This window comes from Dipodomys spectabilis, unplaced genomic scaffold (assembly GCF_019054845.1).
Source record: "Dipodomys spectabilis isolate Male_0828 unplaced genomic scaffold, ASM1905484v1 ptg000089l, whole genome shotgun sequence".
Taxonomy (NCBI): Eukaryota; Metazoa; Chordata; class Mammalia; order Rodentia; family Heteromyidae; genus Dipodomys; species Dipodomys spectabilis.
The window spans coordinates 18,479,266-18,506,325 of NW_024870766.1; the positions used below are offsets into that span (position 1 = coordinate 18,479,266).

Sequence of the window (27,060 nt, forward strand, 5' to 3'; positions counted from 1 at the left end):
TCAGAATTACTGGGCAAAGGTTTAAATGCCACTTATAATCATGGTAGTTATAATGAAATGACTCCAAATGTATATTCAATTGTAAGTTTATTCTATATCAGGTGCAATGATGAACCTAAAGCTTAAAAATAAAGTTTAAAGCTCAGTTCTTCTAGGCTCATGCCTGTAATTCTAGCTACTCAGGAAGCTGAGATCTGAAAATAAAACTTTGAAGCCAGCCCAGGCAGGAAAACCCATGAGATGCTTCAGTTAAAACACCAAAAAAATCCCAAAAGTGGAGTTGTGGCTTAAGTAGTAGAGTTCTAGCCTTGCACATGAAAGGTCAGGGCAGTGCCTACACCCTGAGTTTATGCCCCAGCACTGACACAAAAATAAATTAAAAAAATTTTTTTTGTGCATAAAGGCATTCTTTTATTGTATTCTTTACTTGCTTTTAAAAATAAAAAATTTAAAAGTTTAATTTTGGATAAAATTTCAACAAGATAAAGAAAAGATTATATTTATTATATGTTCTTAGTTCTGATTTTATTGATTAGTATGTCTTTCTCTTTAAAGTAGTCTTTGCTAACTGGGAAGCCTAGCCTGCCAAGCCCAGAGTAAATTGGTGTTGTTTATTGTTCAAAGAGGGTAGGTTGAGAGATCAGGATGAAGGGAATGAGTGATTGAGTTCAAGGCCAGCCTCGTCTACATAGCAAATTATTTAAAAAACCCAGAAAACAAAACAAAACAAAACACCTGCAATCCTAGTACTTCAGAAGCAGAGATCAAGAGGATTGTATTTTAAGAGTAGCCAAGGGAAGCTGGGTGCCAGTGACTCATGCCTGTAATCCTCACTATTCAGGAGGCTGAGATCTGAGGATCCTGATACAAAGCCAGCCCGGGCAGGAAAGTCCACGAGACTCTGATCTCCAATAAACCACTAGAAAACCAGAAGTGGCTGCGTGGCTCAAGCAGTAGAAAGCTAGCCTTGAGCTGAAGAGCTGAGGGACAGTGCCCAGGCCCAGAGTTCAAGCCCCATGACCGACCAAAAAAAAAAAAAGAGTAGCCAAGGGAAACAGTTATAGTAAACCAAGAAGTTGAGCACAGTGACTTGCATTTATGATTCCAAGTAGGTGGGAAGCTGTAGTAGGAGAATCGTTATCTAGGACTGATTACCGGCAAAAATGCAAGACCCTACCTGGAAATTAACTAAAGCAAAAAAGGCCTGAGGGTATGTATGGCTCAAGTGGTGTGCCTGCACAGAAAGTGTGAGCCATGAGTTCTGAAAAAAAAAAAAAAGGCATAAGAATACAGATTCAGAGAATTCATCTTAAAACTGAAGAGTGTTTCTGTTTTAAAATTTTCTAGGTAGGGCTGGGATGTTGGCTCAATGGTAGAGTGCTTGCCCCACATGCATTAGGCCCTGGGTTCAATTCCTCAGCACCACATAAGCAGAAAAAAGTCAGAAGTGGCGCTGTGGCTCAAGTGGTAGGGTGCTAGCCTTGAGGTGAAGAGCTGAGGGACAGCGCCCAGGCCTAAAGTTCAGGCCCCACAACTGACAAAAAACAAAAACAAACAAAAAAAAATCGAGGTAATTTTTATCATCATGCAAAGTGAAAAGGCATACTATTTTAGTTGATGGGGCTGGAAATACAGCTTAGTGGTGGAGTGCTTGCCTAGCATGCATGAGCCCTGGGTTCGATTCCTCAGTATCAAATAAACAGAAAAAAGTCAGAATTGATGCTGTGGCTCAAGTGGGAGAGTGCTAGCCTTGAGCAAAACAAGTTCAGGGACAGTGCACAGGCCCTGAGTCCTCACCCTAGGACTGCAAAGGAAAACAACGACAACAACAAAACAACCCCACAGAAGTGATTTGTTCAAACTATAGGTTATGATTACTAGAGGCCAAAAACTTAATGTAGTAAGTCATTACCAGAACATTTTAATATGTAATAGAATAGTGTAGAAAATATTAAGTGTATCTCACCAAATAAGAGTAAGTCTTATTTTCCGAAGCTTTTGTGTCAATTACAGAAATAGTATAAAGGTATATTCTCTATATATGCATTACATGTATGTGTATATATTTATAAATGCTTATCAATAATGTATGGGATGGTAAAGTAAAGCATACTTATTTTGGGAAACAATAAAAAAAAACTATTGGATAACTACTGCTTGAAGATAGAAAATGTGAAAACATACAAAAGAAGACTATCTGTTCCCTGCCTGCAACCAAGAATTTAAAAAACCCAAAATTTTAGATCTGTTATATTGGACCAATAGTTGAGTATAATTATGATCATTAACAAACATTTACCTCTTGCTAAAAAGTATTTTATTATGGCAGCTTCTAAATATTTAATCACAATCAGATGACCACATTGGGGAAAAGAAAAGGATCCAGGTGTATCTGTACTATATTGGGGGAAAACAAGACTGTATCTTCTTATCCCACCTAAGCCTCCTGAGTGTAGAAAATGCAGGTGTAAGCCACCATACCTGACCAAAGCTTATTCTTAATTTTAGTCTTAGTTTTCTGAAACAGATCACCTATGTGAACTAGATCTCGAACTGGCTACATAGCCTAGGGTGGCCTAAAGCTTTCAGTCAAATCCATCCATATATGAATTCAGTTTCGTTACATTTTGCTGTTAAATCCCCACCCACTAAACTACAGGCAGTATTTGGCCTATACTCATTACCTTGCTCATGTAATTGTAACCCCTCTGTATGGTATTTTCACAATAAGAAAAAAAGAATTTCCTTTCTCCTTTATGATTTCTAATATCATATTCAATTTTCTTACTCACTCTATTGTTCTCTTATATTCTCTTTTGTTTCTTCTTATGGCTGATTCATAGCTATTCATCTTCCTTCTTCACATTTCTACCCTACTTTAGTTACCTAAATCCAGTCTAACGATTTGCATTCTTTACTTTTACTTTGTGTAGGTATATCATACCATTTTGGAGTTGTTATAGCTAAGCCAAGAGAATTTATTAATTGGTTAAATAGCTGAAATGTGATTCATATACAAGTAGTTTGGTTCCAAAGTCTCTGCTATATGGCCTTAGTTACTTTGTAGGTATTAAATAACATTTAGTAGGTGAATGAATAAATGGTAGTGGCAAGGTATAGTAGGCACAGGTCCTTTGAGTCAATACATATAAGTATACTAGTTATATGTATAAAATAGGCACCATAATGTATAATTTGATAAGTTGTTTGTGTATGTCTGGAAAATAAGTGCTAAATAACAGAATCTATTGCTATTATAAGAATGAATTATTTGGGCTGGGAAGGTGGCTCAGTGGTAAAGCGCTTGCCTTGCATGCATGAGGCCCTGGGTTCGATTCCTCAGCACCACATAAGCAAAAAGAAAAAAGCCAGAAGTGGCGCTGTGGCTCAAGTGGTAGAGCGCTAGCTTTGAGCTGAAGAGCTGAGGGACAGCACCCAGGCCCAGAGTTCAGGCCCCATGACCGGACCAAAAAAAAAAAAAAAAAAGAATGAATTATTTGATTTTTTAAAGTTACCTACTGTTAAGTACATACGGCTTCAAATCTCAGATCAACACTATCTTTTTTAAAATTAAACTTCTTAAGCATTATAAAAGAGTATATTTTAAAAATGGGAATATACTCTGATTTTATACCTTACAAATACACCTTCAAGTAGGGTTTCTCAGCCTTGGCATTATGACATTTTGAACTAGAGAACTGCTGCAGGGGTCCTTTGCATTGCACAATGTTGAGCAGCTTCTGTGACCTCCACTCACTAGATGAAACTATACCCCACCCTTAAGTCTGACAACCCAAAATGTTTCCAGATAAGGTCAAAGGTGCCCTGGGGGACAAAGTACCCTGGTGTAAAACTGCTACTTCACTGGGACAATACTAGGCTATGCTGTCCTCAATAGACACTTGTAATGGTTGCTTCTGTGTATGCAATTATCACAAGCAGAACACAATCTGTAGATGCAAAAGGGGACTATTTTTAAACTCAGAGAACACAAACACATATATATCCCCTTCAGGATAATTATCAACATGTTACTTTTGGTGTATATAAAGGATTTTAAATTATAATTATTTTTTTAATTTTGTTGTTGTTGTTGTTGGTCGTGGGGCCTGAACTCTGGGTCTGGGTGCTGTCCCTCAGCTCTTCAGCTCAAGGCTAGCATTCTACCACTTGAGCCACAGCACTACTTCTGGCTTTTTCTGCTTATGTGGTGCTGAGGAATCGAACCCAGAGCCTCATGCATGCAAGGTAAGCACTATACCACTGAGCCACCATCCCAGCCCTTGAATTATTTTTAAAATATAACATCTTCTACTCATCCAAACAATTCTAAAACCACTGGATATATATAATCAGAATTAAATTCATTTACCTTTAGAGCTGAAATGATAGTTTGTTCAGCCATTGGTGGGAATGAGCTCTGACTGGAAACCACCTAGAACAAAATTTGACTCAGTTACAGTGTTGCTTAAGTCATTTTTTGTAAACACTAATTCTGAGCATAACATTATCAAGCTGTTGCCATAGCTACATTGAAATATTGTTAATTTATTATTATTTCAAAAGTGATTAAAATTATTAGATAAAAATATGTTCATATATAAAGTAAATACATATTCCAAATAATTAAAACATTAAGAATTCTAGGAGCTGAGGTCCATTAATTTTAATTATAAAGTTTTTACTTGAAAAGGCCATAATAAAACCGTAATTATTTCCTTTACAACATTCACTTTTCTTTAGGCTGACACTTATTTTAATAAGTCTTTAAAATACAAATGTCAGGTATTTCCATTTTTACAAATCAATTAAAAAAAATCAATAAAGATATTTAAACCAGGCTAAATAAAGCAATCTGTAATTGCTTGTGATGCTTTTGAGTAATGATTAAAGGAAAAATCCATAAGACTTCATCTTAATGTATGAAGTGGGATAAGTGATGGTGTGTGCTTGTCATCCCAAGTTGGCAGTAAAATATAGGAGAGTAGTGGTCCAGACATGCATCTGAGCAGAAAACAAGACCTCCATTTCAAAAATAACCAATGCAAAAAAGGCCTGGAGGTATGGCTCAGCAGTATGGCACCTGCTTGATTGGCACAAAGTCCTGAGTTCAAACCTCAGTACAAAAAAAAAATGAAGGAACAAAAAGGAATAGCATTTAGAATTATTCCAAAATACAACCTGATATATTCAACTTGTATCAGGAGTTGAGTTTTAAAAGAAATAATCACCTAATATGACTGTGCATAGCATTTATATTGTATTATTATATATAATCTAGACATGATTCATCATAAATGGAAGGATATATATCTATATACACATAGATATACATGCACATATGTATATACATACATATACCTACACACATAATAGGTTATATGCAAATAGATGCCAATTTATGTAAGAGATGAGTATCTGGGTTTGGTATCCATGGAAGGCAGGAAGAGTTTCGTGGAACCAATCTCCTCATCAATAATGACAGATGATTGTCTACAGAGGCCAAGTATGAAAGTTTCGCCATTTCTTTGAAATACTTTAGTGGAAAAATAGCAAAAATTATGAAATATATGATGTTCATTCTGAAATAATTTACTTAATAAACTTGGTTAACTTGAAGGTCTCCATTTCATGTACTTGTAAACCATATATATAGACAAAAAGCTCACAAATAATAAAAGCCAGGGTGAAAGAATAATTATCAATATGTTACTTTTAGTGTATATAAAGGTCTTTGAAATGTTTTAAAATATAACATCTCCTACTCATTCTAAAACCACTGGATATATAGAATCAAAATTAAATTCATTTACCTTCAGAGCTGAAATGACCCTGACATTTTCATTGCATTGTTTTCCAATAAACTAAGTAATAGCTTGTAAACTGCCTAAATTTCAGATTTGAAGTACCTAAAGCTGAAATTAAGTAAAAAAAACTACTTAAAATAAAAATAAAGGTTACCTTTGTCACTGATTGGTACAACTTATACAGTGAATTTACTACTGCCACGTTTCTTTTCTGTCCTTCAGTAAGAGGCCCAATCACCTGACTTGCATCTCCTTGTGTAGACAGCTGTAAGAATCCAATACAAAATCATATTACCAAAATGGTAGCGTTTCTACTTTTTCTATAACAAGAAGTTCATGCTTGACTCCCTCTACTCCCCTTCCCTCTCACAACAAGTCTCTAACAGAGATAAAGCCATAGAGATATAAGCCCAATTAGTTTGCACTGGAAGAAAATCTCTTATACTTCATGGTTGATGGCTTCTGAGGCAGGTGTGAATTAATGCCCAGTGTACAAATACCTATTTTGATACATGAACACAGTAATTCTAAGGAATACTTTCTGGCAATAGCCAACAAGCTTCTTCCTTCAAGAACTCAAATGTAAGAAAACAGAGGAGAAAAATAAACCTAAATTACACACACACACACATACACACGTATGTCTATAGGACGGCCATTTTATTTTTATGTTTTTGACGTTCAAAGAAAACAAGAAAGAATCATGAGTGGGACATTATGGACACAAATGAAGACTGTCTAAATATGGTGGCTCCAACCTTTGGTACCAAAGGTTGACAGCCATTTTTATACTCCAAAGAAACTGGTAGTGGTAGTTCTTGTTTTCTTTTTAAAAAGGAAGTTGTCCAAGATTACACTATGTGCATATGGCCAACATCAGCATAGTATTTTTATATGCATGGATCGTAAAGAAAAGGGCATGGAATATTTTATTCACTGAATCTATATCTATTACAGTTCAGGCTTAGGATAAAAATCACATATCAACCATTCCAATGTGGATCCCATTTTAATTCAATTCCCTATAACATTATTTAAGGGTAAATTAAACTTGACCAAGCTATAATGTAACTCTTCCCGAATGTGGACACAATTTCAAAAATATGAAAAATTATCCTTTTTAGGAGTTGAAACCAAGGGCATTTTCCTATTTTAATAGTAGAGCAAATAAGAGAAAAATATACTGTTAGAGATGGTGGGCGATGCTTGTAACACTAGCTACTTAGGAGACTAAGATCAGGAGGTTTGAGGTTGACAAAAAGATTGGGAGACTTGTTTTCTAGCAATAAAAAGCTGGACAGGGTGTCATCCACCTATCATCCTAGCTATGTGGGGAGGATAAGTAGAAGAACTGAGGTCTAGGCTAGCCTGGACAAAAAGTGAGATCTTTTTTAAAAATAATAAAAGCAAAAAGGGTTCAACTGGTAGGCATCTGCCTAGTAAGTTAAGGCTCTGAGTTCAAACCCTAGTACTGCCAAAAATGAAACAAACAAAAATAAACCTACTTTTGTCTACTTTTATTTTTTAAAAAACCATCTATACATTTTTTGTTTTTATGCATGCAGACACTTTAGTGTATGTGTGTGCCAATCCTGGGGGTTGAACTCAGGGACTGGGTGTAATCTCTGAGCTTTTTTGTCCAACGCTGGTACTCCACCACTTGAGCCACACAGCTCTACTTCTACCTTTTGAGTTTATTTTTGTTGTTGTTATTTTATTAAGTAGTTAACTGTAGATAAGGGTCTCACAGACTTTCCTTCTCGAGTAGTCTTCAAATGGTGATCCTTAGATCTCAGCCTTCTCAGTAAGTAGGATTAGAGTACAAATACAGGCCAATGGTACCTGCCTATGCAGACAACTTTTAATGAGTTACTAGCATATAAATTGTATCTTAATAAAGCTGTGGTGTAATCCTCAAGTCTCAAGAAGCTGATACTTAAGAGGACTATGGTTTGAAGCAAGCCCAAGCAGTACTAGTACATGCATACACAACACAAAGAATCAGAACCAGTCAGATGCTGGTGGCTCATACCTGTCATCTTAGCTACTAAGGAAGATGAGATCTAAGGACTGAGGTTCAAAGCCAGCCCAAGCAGAAAGTCAGTGAGACTCTTATCTCCAAATAATCAGTAATAAGCTAGAGGTGGAGCTATGGCTCAAGTGAAGAGCCCTAGCCTTGAGCAAAGAAGCTAAGGTCCAGTGGGTAGGACCATAGTTAAAATTTCCCTTTGACTTCTGGGTCAAAGTGCCATTAAACTTGTTTACTTTCCAAATATTTGGAGGCATTTTCTAGATGCCTTCTAATTTTTTTGTCTAATTACCTGTTATTTGGGTAGAAGTCACAGATATATGGAACATTTTCTATGCAGTTGACTGAACGATTTTCAGGGGCAGCATTTTCCCAGAGAAACTTTATATAACATGTTATAATTTCTTGGGGTTCCCAGGTCCCCTGGAACACATTCACTAATCTGCTAGATTAACAATTTACATCCTAAGATACTGAAAAATGCTAAAGAAATTACTGAGGGGAGAGAAAAAGAGGATTTTATTTTTCTGATTCCCACCACAGAGAATCTTTCTATATGCCACCACGTGTCATTATTGTTTAGGTATGTTTCAGGAAACACTCAAAACTCGTACAATCTTGCCCTAGTGAACGAATGAGATCTTCCTACAGAATACTGTGTCTAATATATTAAAAGATCTCAAAGACAATAGTGGTTTTTTGTGTGTGTGCTTGAACTCAGGGTCCAGGGTACTGAGTTTATGTGCTCTACCATTTGAGGCTAGTTCAATTCAAGGCTAGCACTCTTACATTTGAGCCACACCTCCACTTCTGGCTTTTTTTCTTGGTGTTTAATTGAACATAAGAATGTCACAGACTGGCTTCCTGCTTGGGCTGGCTTTGAATATTGATCTCAGCTTCCTGAAATGCTCAGATAGTATTATAGGTATGAGCTACCAGCACCCAGTTTGATCTTTTATTTATTTGAATGTGAATAATCATTACCATATAATACTACACACAGATATAAAAAGCTCTACTAAATAATCCTTTTAAAACTAAAAAAATTTAAAACTTTTTATCTCTAAATCATTTAAATACACACGTAGGTTTTCTTCCATTAAGGGAATGTCAAGTCTCCAAGCTACTTATGAAATGATACAAGGAATGAAGTGCATATTTAAACAGCTTTAATAGTGTCTGGAACTACTGACCTCTAGAACTATTGCAGCTACTGACCTGCACTGAAACGGAAACCTTCCATTAAATGTCATTCCTGTTACTTTCAAATAGTTTGCAACTTAATTGCATGTCAGTCTGCTTTTCACAGTTCATAACATTTGACATTTACACTAAGAACCAAGATACCACTTCCTGAAAGTAGTCATACTTATTGCTGGAAAATGCCTAACAATTCACTTTTACAGAAGGAATACTTACATTGGCCTGTAATTTGTTCATCACAAAAACTAATAATCCTGTAAATTATAAAGGTACTATAATAGTTTCCTTATATACTAATATTTAATTTCCTTTTAGCATATAGACAATAAAAACAATAATTCAAAATTTCCATTGTAAGGTCTGGTGACAGTATCTTTTCTTTTTCTTTTTATGCCAGTCCTGGGGCTTGGACTCTGTGTTTGAGCATTGAGCATTTTTTTTTTTTTTCTTTTTGTCTCAAGGCTAGTGCTATACCACCAGCACCAAGTCCAGCTTTTTCTGGATTTATGTCCAATTAATCTCATGGACTTTCCTGCCTGTGCTGGCTTCAAGAGCTACAATTCTTAGCCTTAGATCTTAGCCTCCTGAGTAGCTAGGATTACAGGCATGAGCCACCAATGCCTGGCCACAATATCACTTTTATAAAATAAAAGAATGTTAGTTTGTATACAAGATATAAGTCAGAAATGGGAAGTGTTAAAGCTTAAAGTCTGGTCTAGATGTTAACTGCAACCATTGTTCTCTAACACTCTACTTTAAGTAGCATTTATTGTTCCTATCATTACTCTTTCTCTGCCTCAGTTTCCACATTATGCACTGGTAGCAAAATATTTCCATTTTACAACAACAGAACTGTGAAATTAGATAATACATGCAAAGCTTGATACAACCCTCAAGTCACTGCAAGTCCTTAATAATGGTAAATTCTTCTGTGAGCTTATCCTATCCTTAAGAAAGGATTCTCTGAGATGCCAGGTAAAATGATATATCCCTCTAATTTCACCAGAGATAGGAAGATGAAGAGTTCCAGGCCAGTTTTAGCTATATAGTAAGACTCAGTCTCAGATACAAAACACAACAGAAAGCAGCTACATGCACACACAAAAAACAGATTTAAGGATTCATCTTACAGTGATTTATATGATACATGGCTTTGATTACTAATAATAAAACCTTAGGAGATAAAATACATGTATAATGCTTCAAATAATTTCTAACTTGTTACTACAAGCATACAAATGTATTTTATGCAGGTTTTTGCTATACTCTATGGCACCCAGGACATTAAAAATCACCTTGAAAATCCCTTTTGCGAACCTTTCTCCTGATGTGAATTAAAGCTCAATTAAGTTTATTAAAATGTTTCAGTAGCCGGGTGCCAGTGGCTCATGCCTGTAAACCTAGCTACTCAGGAGGCTGAGGATCATGGTTCAAAGCCAGCCTGGTTAGGAAAGTCCGTGAGACTCTTATCTCCACATGAGACTCTTATCTCCAATAAACCACTAGAAAACTGGAAGTGGCGCTTTGGCTCAAGCAGTAGAATGCTCGCCTTGAGCTGAAGAGCTGAGGGATAGCACTCAAGCCCAGTGTTCAAGCCCCATGACCAACAAAAACAAAAACAAAAAAGTTTCAGTAGCCAAGAAACTTCCAGTCTTTAGTAAAATAAATAGGATTCTAGAAACTTGCTCATTCTATTTCAGATTGTATTTTTAAGTCACCCTTTCTGAAAAGTATGCTGTCTTTACATTTCTAGCTTTCTTTTACCTTACTATTTGAAGATTCTATTAATGATATGATTTCTGTCAATATGTGTATTAGAGGCTTACAATTTTTAATTATAAAACAAACACACTATTTAAAAATTTAGCTTTCCTTCCAAATCTCAGGTGAGGATTGCCATTCATACACAAGAGTAGTAGTACATCAGAACCCTTTTCAACCAATATCTGGGTTTGGTGGCATGTGTCTGTCACTCCAGAAAAGATGGAAAGCCTAAAATAGGTGGATGATGGTCCAGACACATGGCCTGTTAGAAAGCAAGACCTTATTTCAAAAACAACCAACACAAGCTGGGTGCAGGTGGCTCATATCTGCAATCCTAATTACTCAGAAGGCTGAAATTTGAGAATCATGGTTCAAAGCCAGCCTGAAAGGAAAATCTGTGAGATTCTTATCTCCAATTAACTACCATAAGTCAAAAGTGGAGCTGTAGCTCAAGTGGTAGAGCACTAGCCTTGAGTACAAAAGCTCAGGGTCAGCCTCCCAGGTCATGAGTTCAACTCCTAGGACCAGCAAACAAAATAATAATAACAAATGCAAAAAAGCCTGGAAGCATGGCTCAGTGGTAAAGTGCCTTCCTGCCAAGTGCAAGACCCAAGTTCAAACCCTGGTCCTTGGAAAAACAAACAAACAAACAAAAAAAACAAATCACATGCCAAGTTAAAAAACACTAGAGTAGTAGAAAGTGTTCTTTATAACCAAGAAATGAACATTATCCTCAACATGTTATTTAGTCAATAATATATTTACAAAACAAGGATATATGCTCCTTATGGTTTTATTTAATGCTTATACTTTCCTAAAACATGAAAATAAAAGTTGAAAAGTGAATTTACTTGGGGGTGTGTGTGTGTGTGTATAATTCTACTTTAAAAAAGGAAGTCAGTAATTTCCTGGAAATATTCAACACAGTAGATTAAGTAGGTCTGACTAATTTGAGACTATAAACTATTTATTAACAGCATGTATTTAATCATGTTAGAAAATACATTTGGATTTTTTTAAACATTTGCTACTATTAAGTTAACTGAAATAATAACTTACTGCAGCCTCTCACCCCACCTCTATACTGCTTTCACCAACATACTTTCTAGCCATGTGCTGGCTCTTCCTTATACTATTGGTTTTCTGGTGGGTACAACTCATATAGACTATTTTTCCTGACATTTTCAGTTAACTACATTAAACTCTAATAGATATAATACTAAAGTTTATTTATAACAATAAACCATCTTTTTTACAAGCAATGAACCTTATAATAAAGTATCTAAAAATAAAATTGGAGAAAAAAATGAGTCATTTAATTGCTACCAGGAGTCTCCATGTCTCAGTATGGCTAGGTTTAAAGAAAAGCTGCCTCTAAATTATTTGTCCAGACTACATGGACCACTGCATGGAAGACAGCACTAAATGAACAAGCAAAATTTGGTCTTTCACTAAAACTGAAATAGGCAGTCTGAAATAGGCGGTTGTCTCATAATACAGCTACCACCAAGAATAATTTTATACAAATGATTTTGACTCAATCTGTCCACAAGCTATCCTAAAACTATAACAGAGCCAACTAGCAAAACTCTGATATAGCTAAAAAGATTGCTTTGTTTATTATAACATTAGTATGGTTAATCAAAGACTGTGTAATTGGTCATTTTAAATGGAATCATTAAAATTTAGTTATGGGATACCACTTACAAGCTGCTCCGACTTTACACCGTATAACTGGATGGTCTTTGCCACATTTTTGGACACAGCTAATGTGAGATTCACATCAACAGCAGCCACATTTAGTTCACTGAAGAAAACAAAAACAGATTTCAATTATTAGCACATAATGCCTCAAAATTGAAAGAGTAACATAAAAACCTAAGCCCAATAAAGAATGAAATGATTCTTTTTATAAATTTCACTGATTGCTTTTAAGAACTAGTTGTATTGTTTACTTTTTCTCCTTAAATTCAGCATTAGGAAAAATGCACCAAGATAGCTTTGTTAATGACCAGTTGCCCATTAATAAAAGCATGTCATGGGTGGATCCGGTCTGTGATTAAGAGAGTAAATTGTGTACAGATTTTTAAAGCAGCAGTTTTGCTAATACTGATAAGTGCAATTAGATGCACTGCATATCACAGACATCTGCAAGGAAATGACAGCTCTTGAATGGAAATGATGACTTGGAGGACATGGGCTAAAAATATTACACATGCTACACAAAGATACTCAGTTTCTATTTAAATTATGCCAATTCATGCTATTTTATAGAGAGTCACCTTTTAAATATATCAAAAGCATATGAACTATAATTTGCAATTTTAAAATTTCGGATTTTCAAAGTACGTGTTGTGCTTATTTTTCAACAGTGAATTAATTATGACATTAGATTGAAAAAACAAAACACCAAAAAACCTACCAACAGATTTTTGCGAAGACCAAAGAAAGGGTAGGTACCAGGAGTTAGAAACTGGATAAAATCCCATTTACAGGTAGAAAATCATTATTTCTGAAGTATCTCACTTCAGATTACTTTTAAAGAAACTGAAGGCATTTCAAACAATATCAATGTATACTGTAATAAAAATTTCCATTCAACAGTCCTGAGAAACTTTTGTTAATTTTTAAAGCCTATACTTATTGGCATGTGTATAATTCTTCAGACTCTACATTTGATTATAGCACTGACTAGCTTCATAAAAGAATGTAATAGCTATCTCTTTAGTGTCCACATAAACAGATGTAGGACAGGTTTTATCACTAGTACACTAAAAAGGCAATATAAAAACTCCAGAGTCAAAATATTTTATCAAGTCAGCATACTTGTGGAGAGTTTCAGGACCAAGATTCTGGTCACTCTAAGACCTTTGATAGGCCTGTTCTCTGCTGAAGATATACTGACATGTATTACACCTGTTTGTGGCTTTTTAGTCTTACTCTTCCATGATTCAGATCACTACCTTCACATCTGTAGTCTACAGCCTGCACTTTAGTCCTACAGTGCCAACCCACTATTTTTATTCCTCAAAATATTCATCCACCATGTACACACTGACTGCCATGACAACTTGTTGACTGTGACAGTAACTGAGATAGTCTGAACTACAAACTAATCTGGATAACTTTGTGCTGTATCTCTAAGGCAGTGGATAATTACATTGTCTGCAAGAATTCAGGAGGCACTTTTGCTAGGATACTTTCCCTTTTTAGTTTTAAAAGCTGTCACATTCACTCAGAAGGCTTAAAATAGCATGCACAAGTAGGCTAATCAGGATTATAATTCTGTTCCTGCTATGAAGTACTTTCTGGGCCTAAGATAAAACAAAATTCACCTCTGTTTTAGTTTCTTAATCTGTAAATTATTTCTATTCTTACTATTCTGCTTAGTATTAGGAATTTAATATAGTATGAATAGGTAGGTTTACTCTGAATATTTGGCAAAAAAACAGAACAATTAAGACTATGTTTAGACTGTATGTAAATGGTCTCATTAATTGGAATCTCAAATGTTATGTGTGCACTCATTCACTGTAAAACTCCTGACTTAATTGCAGGCCTAATTACTTGAATAATCTAAGATAAATTTGAAAGGTATTGCTATTGTACATCACTAACAAAGGTAGCAAGCATTTCATGGTATGACATTATACAAAAAATACATACCTTGCTATGGTTTTAATGATGCCATCCAGTTCATCAGAAGAAGGAGGATTACGCCCACCAGGGGGGAAAACCAAGTTGATAGGATCAAAGAGTCGAGATAAGGATTTTGACAGGTAGGCAGCCTCATAGGGTTGAAGAGAGTCTTTCAAAGCCTTTTCTGGACTGTGGGAATAAAAATTTTAAGTAAAAGTTTTAAAATATATATAGAAATATAAATACCTTTAAAATATTTATAGCCAATAAAATGTAACTATATTAAAGATAAAGATAAGAAAAAATGTTTCAAAGAGTATACATGTATTTACAAATACATTTCATAAGAGAACATTTATTAAGGATCAAGCTTTTTAATTTGTGCCTAAGTCTTAGCTATAAATGTAATACAATATGTACTAATACCTACTGTATTGTCTGTTACCTAAAACTAATTTTAAAAAATACTGTAAGAGCCTATTCATTCTATCAGAGGCTTTGCTTTTAGTTAGCAAATCCTATTTATAGAGTACCAAAGCATACCAAGAGAGACAAACCTGCAAAGACCTGCTCCATTAGCTCAACCCTTTTCACCCTCAGCTGCCATCTTCCACAAAGCTCACTGGCTGAGAGGGAAAGGTACAGATCTAGGCTGTTTTGCTTTCCCCTCCTTGTGGCATTAACAAGAATGAGGACAAAATGAAAAGTATTTGTGAAACTCCTACGTGCACATAAAGGCTCTCAACTGGAGTTCTAAGCTAATTTGTTTTCATAATATCCTACTAAATAAAACTTAACCCTTGAAACACTTCTTTCCTTTTTACCCATATTTTCATTCTGTATAGTTCCTTATTCAGCTGTCAAATGCCTAGATCTGAAAGTTTTCCTTGACAATTACTATCAAATGTGTACAACCATTTATTCCCATTTGCTTCCTTACTCCTGTCATTAATTTTGTCTTTTCACTTCTCCTCTCTACAATCTCTCAACCAGGCCTCCTACTGATTTTTTTTTCCCCTAAAGATGAACTCCCCTTCATCTTATATGTTAACCATGACAACATCTGGCCTGTTCTTTGTATATATATATATGAAACATGGTTTATTGGCAATGGCTTTGTGTTCTCTCTCTCTCCTTTCTCTTTTTTCTCTACACCTTCTGGTCAACTGACAAGCCTAGAGGTCAGAATGCTCTTGGCTCCTACATCCTAATTCCACAGTTATCTCAATACTTTCTCATTCGTAAGTGTTTCATTCAACACATATTTACCAAGAATACTACACACCAGGCATTTGATAAGCACTGGGAAGATAAGACTTAAGAGTGTTATATTTAAGAGTGTTTGAGTGAAAAGGGGGAGGGGCAAGTAAAGTGAAAATTATGATGATTTCTATAATAGATGAAGACACAAAGACCATATGGAGGCAGAAAAAACTAGTATGTAATTCAGCCTGTGGCAGTCTCACTATATAAAGTTCATGCCACATCTTTACATGTCATTTGTATGTCAGTTTCTATCATCTACTGACTTTAAGAAGCCTTTTCCCACTTGTGCAGAATTTTGGCCCTGAATGTAAGCATCTGAATTTATGCACTTTTTGTTCTCTAATCTGCTACATGGATCCTTAGACTACAATGTCAAAACATACAACTTTTCTAAATCCTGCCCTGTGCTGGATGTCTTCATTTACAATTACCTTTGGTTTTGCTATGGAATTTCCGAAACTGAGCCAATCATTTTGAAGTGCTCTACCTCTAAGATTTCTAAGTTTATTTATTTATTTATTTTTTTGTCAGTCGTGGGGCCTGAACTCTGGGCCTGGGCGCTGTCCCTCAGCTCTTCAGCTCAAGGCTAGCGCTCTACCACTTGAGCCACAGTGCCACTTCTGGCTTTTGATTTCTAAGTTTAAAGGTAACTTTTCATATAGCTTTACCTTCTATTGCTTTTCTTCCCACATTATTATTAGATCTCTACAATCCACCTAGAAGGAAACTGAGAAGTTCCACAGTCTTGGAAATTTTACATGCTAATGAAAGAGATGTACATAAAACAAGTAAATTTAATAAGTTCAAAATGGAATATGGTAAAAATAAATGTTGTAAGAAAATTAAACAGAAAACTGGGTGTTCTATTCAATTTTAGATAGAATGCGTGTGTGAGGGAGGTGGGGAACACCTTAGTGAGAGGACCTAAAGCAAAAAAGTTAACAAGTTACACAAATTTTCAAGGAAAGAATTTTCTCTGAGGAGAGAACAGCAAATGTAAAGGCCTTGAGAAAAGTCTGTATGTGGCTGTGTTTGCCACACAGCCAGAGGAACACAGCAAGTAAGCAACAGGAAAGAAGTACAAGATGTTGTACAAGGGAAGAATAAGTCTGTATAACCATGAGAGTGCTAGATTTTATTTCGACAAACTCACTCTGGCTTTATTGTGATTAGAGTAACATAACTTTTCCTCTCAGCATCCTCTTTGTAAGACCTACAAGTCTCTTGTTCTTTATCAATAGCCATCCATTTCAGAGTTCTAATTATCCTGATGGTTTGAATTCATTTTCTTTTCAAAGCAGGACTTTCCTGCCTGGGCTGGCTTTGAACAGAGATCCTCAGGTCTTAGCCTCATGAATAGCTAAGATTACAGGTGTGAGCCACCTGCACCTGGCTAGGATATGGATCTTATGACTGACTTTTTTTCCCCCCACTTAGCATGTTTTCAAAGTTCATACATGTTATTGATAACTCACTGAAGTATGAATTGGTACTTTATTCCTTTTTATAGACAAATAATATTCCTTTTATGGATATAGCACACACATTTTATGGCTGTGTTCAATGAAATGTCTTTCTCAGCCATTCACTCATATTCTACTCTAACTGGTTTATTGGGATGAGTGGCCAAGCCTGGGTCAGTTGGAACTCTCAGAACCAGGGCTTTTCCTAAAAACTCCAGTTGTAATGTTGAGTGTTTTCCTGGGACTGATTGACTATATGTCTATGCTCTCTGAAGTATGTTTATCCTGGTGGTTGTCTATTTTTATTTGAATAATGTGTCTTGTAACTGTTGAACTGGAAGAAGTAGTCATATAATTTCAGACACAAGTCCATTGACATATATATGCCCAAATATTTTCCACCATTATTGATGGTAAAAGTTTTTTTACTTTTTTAACTTTTATTTTTTGCTAGTATTGGGCTCGACTTCATGATCTTATACTTATTAGCCAGACGCTCAACCACTTGAGCAAGATTCAGACTCTAAAGTTTTTAATTTTGATGAAGTCTAACATATCCATTTTATCTTTTGTTACATAAGCTTTTGGTGTCATATCTAAGGAGCCTATATCAAATCCTAAGTCATAAAGATGTGCCTGTATGTTGCCCTCAAATAGTTTCATATTTTATTAGTATACAGTTAGAGTTTTGAAAATCCATTTTGAGTTAATTTTTGCTCATGGTGTCAGGTAAAGGTCCAACTCCATTTTCCAGATGTGGTTGTTGGTTGCCTGAGCACCATTCATCAAAATGATTATTCGTGCCAAGTGCTGGTGGCTCACAATTATTGAAGCTACTCATGAGGCTGAAATCTGAAGACTGAGTTTGGAAGCCAGCCCCAACTTTAAAGTCCATGAGACCTTCATCTCCAATTCACCACCACAAATTGAGATGTAGAGCTGTGGCTCAAGTGGTAGAATACTAGCATTGAGTAAAAAAGTTCATGCACAGAGCCAGGCTCTGTGTTCGAGACCGGGACTGGTGCAAGGCATGTGCACGCAGGAGTGCGTGCGCATACACACACACACACACACACACACACACACAACTATACTGAATGATATTTATACTTTTTGAAAATCAGCTTAACATCATTTTTTTTAATATTCTCAATCCTGCCTATATCTTTGTGCCAGTAACAAACTACTATTGTTTGAATATAAAATATACCTCCAAGGTTCATGGGGACTTAATTCTAGCCACTTGGATTTGGAAAGTGATTAGATCATGAGGCCTCTGAACTTGGTAATGGATTCTTTGATGGATTCATACTATGATAGCAAGTGGTAGAAAGTAGGAGGTGAGACCTAGCTGGAGGAAATAGGTCATTGGGGTTTTCCCTCAAGGAAATTGTTTGTCCCATGCCATTTCTCTCCTCTGCTTCCTGGCTGCCTGAACTGAACAGCTTTTCTCCACCCTATCTTGCCTCCATTACATTCCTGCCTTGCCTAGACAAATGGAGCCCAGCCAACTATGGACTAAAACCTCAGCAATCGCAAGCCAAAATAAAATTTTCCTCTTTTAAATTGCTTCTCTCAAGGTATTTGTCATAGCAACAAAAAAAAAAAAACCCACCTGACTAATACTCAAAACATGTTATAATTGCTTTCAAGGATGCATTAAAACTGGGAAGTCTGAATTCACTTAATTAAGGTTTTGTTTTACTATCCTGGGTCACTTGAAATTTCGTATGAATATGAGAATTGTTAATTTATTTTTTAAAAGTTAGAGATTCTGATAGGGATTTACCTCATTTATAAATAACTTGGGAGAATTACTGACAGTTTTACACAGTTCAAGTTTGCAATTTTTAAGTGTAGGCTAGCTTTCTTTTTGTTGTTGCTTTAACTTCATTCAAGAAAAAAAAAAATCTCAGGGTATAGTTCAGTACTTCTTTGTTAAATTTATTCCTAATACTTTACTTTATCTTCATGGTATCATTGATATAGATATATCTAAGATATCATAAATCTAACAATGAACTGTTGTAATTATTTCTTTATCATCTGTCATTACAAATTTGCTACACCCACTCATTTCCTTTGTGCTGTTATTGGCACATATATCAGACATACTTTACATTTCTAAATGCTACAGACTCAACAATACATTCTGAGTATGTTTTATACAATTGTTTTAAAGTCAGCTGAGAGAAGAAAATGAGTGCTTATGTCTTTTAAAATTTCTCAATTATATTTACTGGTGCTCTTGTTAATGTCAATTTAAATCTGGGAATACTTGCTTTAGCCCGAAACTTTTTCTAGTACATTTTAAAGTCAGATATGCTAGCACCAAATTGTCCATTCTTGATTTTAGTTCATATTCTGGCCTCCTTGTGTCTGCTGAGAAGTGAGTTATAAATATTACTATAAGTAATTTCCAGTGATTAGTTGTTTTTTTCTTTTGCTGCTTTTAGGATTTTTTCCTATATCTCCACAGAAACATCTCCTTGTCTTTGATATTTGTCAAATAATATTTGACTTTTTTTCCCATTAATCCAATTCGGAGTATATTAAGCACTCTGGATGTATACATCATTGGTATGCAATAAATCTGGGAAGCTTTCAGTTATTTCTTTGAGTATTTGTCTTTTTCATTCTGTTTCGTTTTCTCCTTTTGGTAGTCTTGTTATATACATATCAGTGAATTTAATGGTTTCCCATATTTTCTGAGGTCTGTTCATTTTTTTTCATGTTTTGTTCTGTTTTTCGAAGAGTTGCATAGAGTTCTCCCCTCTTTTCCTCGCCAACTTCTTCACCAAATCTAGTCCCCAAAGAGTGACAGGGAGTCTCACCAAATGAAATACAGTAGCTTTTTTTTTTTTCACTTCAGTTGTTTTTTTCCAACACTGACTATATCACCACTTCTGACCATTCATTTAAACAAAGTAATACTTTTTGTGTGTGTGTGAGAGGGGTAGTGCTGGGGTTTGAAATTCTGCTTGTTTGACTTGCTTGAATAGTGGGCCCCTTATTACTTGAGCTATGCTTGGAGTCTTGCCTTTGGCAAGTTAATTTAGAGATACAGTCTAATAGGCTTTTGTACTTAGGCTGCCTTCAAACAACAATGCTTTAATAAGGCAGGTGAAAAGCATTTGCTACTCCTTTAGCTAGCCTTGCTACAACAAATATAATTCTAGTGTTTAAAGAAAAATATTGTAGGAAATTACTTAATCTGGTGTCCCAACAAAAATTTGAAACTACTCCATTTCAATTCTGGAAGAAACCCAACTGAGTTGAGTTTACAGAGCTGGTATTTAATTGCCAGTGTGATTCCTAACTATGGTTACATACTTGTGTGTGATCCAAGTGGATCTAAGGTAGTTTTGCTTATAAGCTGTTTTGTTCCTAATACACAGACTAAAAAACTATCCCAGCATAAGATTTATCTCCCCAGCTCCTTTTGTCATATTTATGTCAGTGAATTATCAATAATGATATTATCTGATATAATTACAGGTACAGGGTTAGGAATGTGGCTTACTGGTAGAGTGCTTGCCTAGCAGGCATGAAGGTCTGAGTTCAATTCCTCAGTACCACATACATAGAAAAAACTCAAGTGGTAGAGCACTGGCCTTGAGCAAAAGAAACTCAGGGATAGTGCCCAGGCCCTGAGTTCAAGCCCCAGGACTGGCAAGAAAATAATAATAATAATTACAAATACAATAAAGTATTAATTAAAAACAATGACCAAATATATTAATTTCTTATCTTCTAATTTCCTTATTCAGTGTTATACTATAACTGGTTCTACCAGGAACCTGAATGTTCATTTACTGGTGAAGTATGTCTCCTTCAGTAAAAAGTCGTAAAATTTTCTTTTAAAAAGTATATAAATAAGTAATAATAAGTACAAATATTCAGAGCTTAGTATATTCCAAATTTCTAACTTACAATGAAAACTTTAAAAAAAATTCTTAAATGGCAGCAGGGCAAATTAAATAAACATACTCATAATTTGGCTTTTTTGGAATGAAAATATCTTGTGTGTCATCTTCCATGTGCTGTAGGTCAACATAGAGGTCAGCAGTTCCACTTGCATTAAAATTTCCTTGGATATATTGACTATAATGTTGAAGACGCTTCCATAAGTCATTATAAAGACGTAATAATTTGGGGTATTCTCCTTCAAAGGCTTGTTTCAAAAACACAGATGCTGGCAAGTAAAATAATAACATGATTAGACAATGATAAAGCAATAAAATATAGTAAATAAATGATTTTTTACATATAAAGATGATCTTACTATTTAGTTTATTTACCCAACACTGCAGGGTGAAGATGTGTTCAAGTCATGTTTTTTAAAATGCCAGTAGTTGGCATGGTGACGAGTGTCTGTAATCCCAGCACTTGAGAAACTGGGTCAGGCTTCAGTCTATAGACCCTGGCTCCATAGCATCTGGGGCCTTGGGAGCAAGTAAAAAGGCTACTCATCTCAAGACTAACAGGAAGCAGAGAAAGGGAAAAGGGACTAGGGATCAGGCATGTCCCAACTGACTTACTTTCTTCAGGTAAGCTTTACCTCCTAACATTGTTACTACCTCTTAAAACAGTACTACCAGTCGGGGACCAAGGGTTCAACCTATGAAGACATTTCATATTTAAACCATATCACTCAATCTTAGGGATTTGGTTAAAGCAACAGAACCAGACTATAATTTTTACCATTTGTTAAATGTCAAGTATCAATGTGCATGGAAGAAAAATAAAGTTTAGAGGAAAGAGTGATGAGGACTATTTCATATATTGAAACCTCTCTTAATGAAGCAATGACATAATCTATATGGATATCTCAGGGAAGCAATTCAGAAGGAAGAAATAGCAAATGCAAAGGACTTGAAGTAGATTAGCCTCGTATAGGCTGCAGTCATATTTTAATGGAACTTGTTATGCTCTTTGGATGTCTTGGCCTAAGGGAATTAGCCTTTGTAAGTAAGTTAGTTGTTTCTTTTCTAAGTAGACTATTACCTATTTCAAGCTCATTTCTTTTCCTATCTGTATCAGTTTTCAATAAACTGGAAGGTATTATATCTAATTTACTCAGATGATTAAATAAAGAAAGCCAATAATGTATTATTTCTGTAAGATAACTGACATATTTTCTGTTATCTAACAAATAACAAATTACCATAGCATAGCTGCTCATTTTAACAACATACATTTTTATTATCTCCTAGCTTCTGTGTTCAGAAATCCAGGCATGAGTTAGTGGGGTTAGTTAGTGGGGTACTCTGCTTCAGGAGATAATCATGGTGTCAGTCATGGGTGGAGTTCCAGTTAGAGGCTACATTAAGGATGATTCGATTTCTAAGTTTATGTGGTTATTGGCAGAATTCAGTTTCTTATGGGATGTTGGGCTGAGGGCCACAGTTCCTTGCTTGCTGTTGGATGGAATCCATCCTTATTTCTTTGCTATGTGGGCCTCTCTAACACAGATGCTTGTTTCATTAAAATGTGTAAGACAAAAAGATAACAGAGCCAGCCTGATAGCAAGACAGAAGTTAAAATGTTATGTTACCAAATCATAGCAGGGACTTTCCCTTCATTATGTTCTGTAAGTTGGACAAAAAGTCCTGCCTCTATTCAAGGAGAACAGATGACATAGGCCAAATACAGAGAGTCATAAGGGGTCATGTTAGAATCTGTCATAATAAAATGTACCATATTTCATTCATATCAACACAAATTATATGAAAGTCAAATGTTGAGGGTCATGCAGTTTTGCACACATCTACTTTCAAATACTGATTTACTGTAGACTTTATTCTATATTTACTGTAGACTACATCAATGGGACCACAAGCAATTGCTACCTGTCTGGCTTCCAAAAGTTTTTTCATGGATTTTTCTACTTAGGCTGGCCTGGTACCTAGTATACCTCCTCACCCTCCTAATCTCAGCCTTCTTTATAGTGTGGGATAACAGGTGTGTTACTGTATGCAGCTGTAGTTTGAAAAGGGGTCTTGCTAACATCTCTGTCCAGCCTGGACTTGAATGTTGATCTTCCCATTTTGAGCATCCCAAGAAGCTAGGATTACAGGCATGAGCCACTGGTACCCAGCTCTCTGAACTCTCACAGTTCTCCCAATATCCTAAGATAATCATTTCTGTAACCTTGTTTTTTTCATGTCCAACTTTATCATGTATCAGATAACTTTCTATCACTATGAGAAAATGCATGAGATAAAAAACTAAAAAAGAGGAAAGGTCTGGGCTGGGAAGGTGGCTCAGTGGTAGAATGCTTGCTTCATATGCATGAGGTCCTGGGTTCAATTCCTCAGCACCACATAAGCAACAAAAGAAAAAAGGCAGAAGTGGCGCTGTGGTTCATATCTAAACACACATCATTGGCTACTTTTCTAAAAGTACTTCATGTCAGGCTCTCATTTAGCTTATAAATGCTTATTTTAAAAAAATGAGTAGGCAAAGTAGCAAACACCTGTAATACCAGTTACTCAAGAAGCAGAGAAGGAAGAATTATGGAGATCCAACATGAGCAAAAATTCAGTAAAATCTATCCTAGAAAGGACGCTGTCCATTTCTTGGTGCCTAATACTACTTAAGAATGGTGCTATTCCAGAATCAACTCCAAAAGGATCAAAGACCTCAATGTCAAAGTAGATACCTTGAAAACATTACAGGAAGGAATAGGAGAAACCCTAGGTCTCCTTGACACAGGACGAAATTTTCTTAATAGAGACCCAGAAACACAACAAATCAAAGAAAGGTTGGACAAATGGGTTTGCATGAAGCTGCAGAGCTTCAGCATGGCAAAGGACATAGCTAGCAAGATCAATAGAAAGCCCACAGATTGGAAGAAGATCTTCACTAGCCATACAATGGACAAGGGTCTCATATCTAAAATATACTTGGAACTCAAAAAATTAAATCCCCCAACAACAAATCCTCAAAGAAACAACTGCCCAATAAATAAGTGGGCTAAAGACTTAAAGAGAAACTTCTCTGAAGAGGAAATAAGAATGGCCAATAACACAAGAAGAAATGCTCAACCTCTCTAGCCATAAAAGAAATGCAAATCAAAACAACATTGAGATTCTACTTCAGCCCAGTCAGGATGACTATCATCAAGAACAACAGCAGCATCTTGCTGGAGGGGATGTGGACAGAAGGGAACCCTACTGCATTGTTGGTGCGAGTGTAAACTTGTTCAACCACTTTGGAAAAGCAGTATGGAGGTTCCTCAAAAGACTCCACATAGAGCTCCCCTATGACCCACCCAGCAATCCCACTTTCGGGCATTTAACCAAATGATCACAAAGAAGACATACTAAAGCTACCAGCACAACTATGATTATTGCAGCATTATTTACCATAGATAAGATATGGAACTAACCCAGATGCCCCACAGTAGATAAGTGGGTCTAGAAAATGTGAGATATATAATATATAATACACACACACACATAAACACAGTGGAATTCTATGCCTCCATCAGAAAGAATGACATTGCCCCATTTGTTAGGAAACAGAAAGACTTGGAAAAAATTACATTAAGTGAAGCCAGGCCCAAAGAAACATAGGTCCCATGGTTTCCCTTATTTGCAATAACTAGTATATGTCTGGGATAAGCAGAAAAGATCAAAAGCTATGTACCATATAAGATGATATTAAGTGAAATGAACCCCAAGATAGGGACACAACTTGTTTTTCCTTTCTTGCTATTGTTTCTAACATATTTATAATGTAACATGTGATTTTTTTTCTTTGTATGTTCCTCCCCCATGATATAACCTGTTTTCACTGTATTTGATGTTGGTGCCCTGCATCTTGTATATACACTTCTCTAATTTGGGGAAGGGAAGGGAAAAAACAAAATGCTTAAATAGGGATACAGGTTGACCCATTGTAACAATGAGATACACAAGACACTATGTTGAAAAATGAACTTTACAATTTAGGGTGGAAGGGGGGTAGTTGTGGAGGTGGGAGGGAAGGGATGGTAGGGGAAAAACAAAGAAGGGGACAACAATGCTTGACAGGAAATGTACTCATTACCTTGCTCATGTAACTGTAACCTCCCTGTACAGTATTTTTACAATAAAAACATATTTAAAAAAAAGATTGGTGCTATTAACCTTGATTGCTTCGTTAATGTGATGTTTTAGATGCAAAGTTGCAAACAATGCCCTTCATAATGAATAATTATCTGTGGGAAGATTCTTTGAAACAAAGTATCCTCATTATAACATAAAATATTTCTACTCTCAAAATCCTAAATCTTAAACATCTTTATCTCTTAGGATACTTTTTATTCACTCTTGTTTTCCCAAAATACCACAGTTGGTCTCTTAATTTTATGAACAATTTCCTTGAGATTTTTTTAGAGACTAATATTGCATAACACATTTTTGACATTTAAAAGAGATATCCTTGCTAGCTATTTCAAGTATACATCAATAAAATATTTTGAAGTGCTGAAGTTTTCATAAAAGAACATTGCCTGCCCCTCACCTGCCTGTCACCCTTTCCCCTTCCCTCCCCTTCTTCTCTTCATTTCCTTTCCATCGTTTATTGAAGCCCTACTGTGTGCCAGGTACTCATCTACTCACTGAGGATATGGCCATGAACACTGTCAGTCTTATGGGCTTACATTCTGGTGGCTGGTGATGGTGACAGTAGGAATGTCTGACGAGGTAAATAATAAAATACTTTAGAAAGTGATGAGAACTACGGAGAATAAAGCACATTTATGATTATTCTGGGAAAATCATCCAATTACAAAGGGAAATGTTTTCATTTCAGAGTTCAAAATGGTAATGTTTGTTTTGTTTCTATCATGTACTATAACCTAACAGGTTTTTAAATAACATTATTATTTAGAAACTACAACAGAAAATAACATGAAAAAACTTAGAAAAGATAATTAAAGGGCTGGGAAGGTGGCTCAGTGGTAGAGCGCTTGCCTTGCAATGCATGAGGCCCTGGGTTCGATTCCTCAGCACCACATAAGCAAAAAGAAAAAAGCCAGAAGTGGCGCTGTGGCTCAAGTGGTAGAGCGCTAGCCTTGAGCTGAAGAGCTGAGGGACAGCGCCCAGGCCTAGAGTTCAGGCCCCACGACCGGACCCCCCCCCCAAAAAAAAAAGATAATTAAAGAAGCAGATTTCCTATAGAAGCTTTGGTCTTAATGGAGACAGTTCAACATTTTTACTTGTTGAATAAATTTATTACTTATCAAACTTCTGAATTATACCTTCTAGTAGAAATTCTTTTTACTAAACATGAACATTTATAATAAAAAAGAACATGTTCCCAACTAGAAAATTTTCTCTTTAGATATATTTTTCCAAAATATTGCTTACTTAGACAATCTGCTACATTTTGTGCAATCCTCAACTCTACAGATGGCTGCATTTCTTAATATTGCCTGTGTACAATTGTAAGAAGTACTACAGTACTTTTGGGACTTTGTGTGCTATAAAAATGGAAGAGACTTTACAAATAACTTACTTTGGAGTTCTCCCAAAGGAAGTTATTAAAATAATAATAATGATGATGTTATCAGAAGTTATAGACTACTCTAAATGTAAAATATTAATGAGAATCTCTGCCTAAGAAATATTATACTTCCGCACAGTAGCTACTTTAACTAACACAGATAGGCTCATGAGATAAAAACTGAAAAACATACACTGGATTTAGCAATTAAGAAGTAGGTCATTGCATACTTTAATGAGAACAACTTCAATAGAAAGGTAAAAAATAGATTACAGCTTGTTGAGAAATTAATAGAATGAAAGTGAAGATAGAAAGTGTAAACTACTATCTGGAGAAATTTAGGTACAATAACTCTCTTTTTAAAGTTTTGATTAGATTGAAGGAATTTCAATGT

General features: G+C 35.6%; 1 protein-coding gene across 1 annotated transcript in view; it reads right to left on the reverse strand.

Moving 5' to 3' along the window:
* The window catches only part of Cog5 (component of oligomeric golgi complex 5), a 215,595-nt gene that overhangs the window by 41,470 nt on the left and 147,065 nt on the right, over positions 1 to 27,060 (reverse strand). The window contains exons 12-16 of the mRNA XM_042684597.1: positions 21,162 to 21,366; positions 14,470 to 14,631; positions 12,511 to 12,610; positions 5,962 to 6,072; positions 4,373 to 4,435 (exon numbers count right to left, since the gene is read on the reverse strand). Of these exons, the coding sequence (XP_042540531.1) occupies positions 4,373 to 4,435; positions 5,962 to 6,072; positions 12,511 to 12,610; positions 14,470 to 14,631; positions 21,162 to 21,366 (641 nt within the window). The remainder of the gene's footprint in view (positions 1 to 4,372; positions 4,436 to 5,961; positions 6,073 to 12,510; positions 12,611 to 14,469; positions 14,632 to 21,161; positions 21,367 to 27,060) is intronic.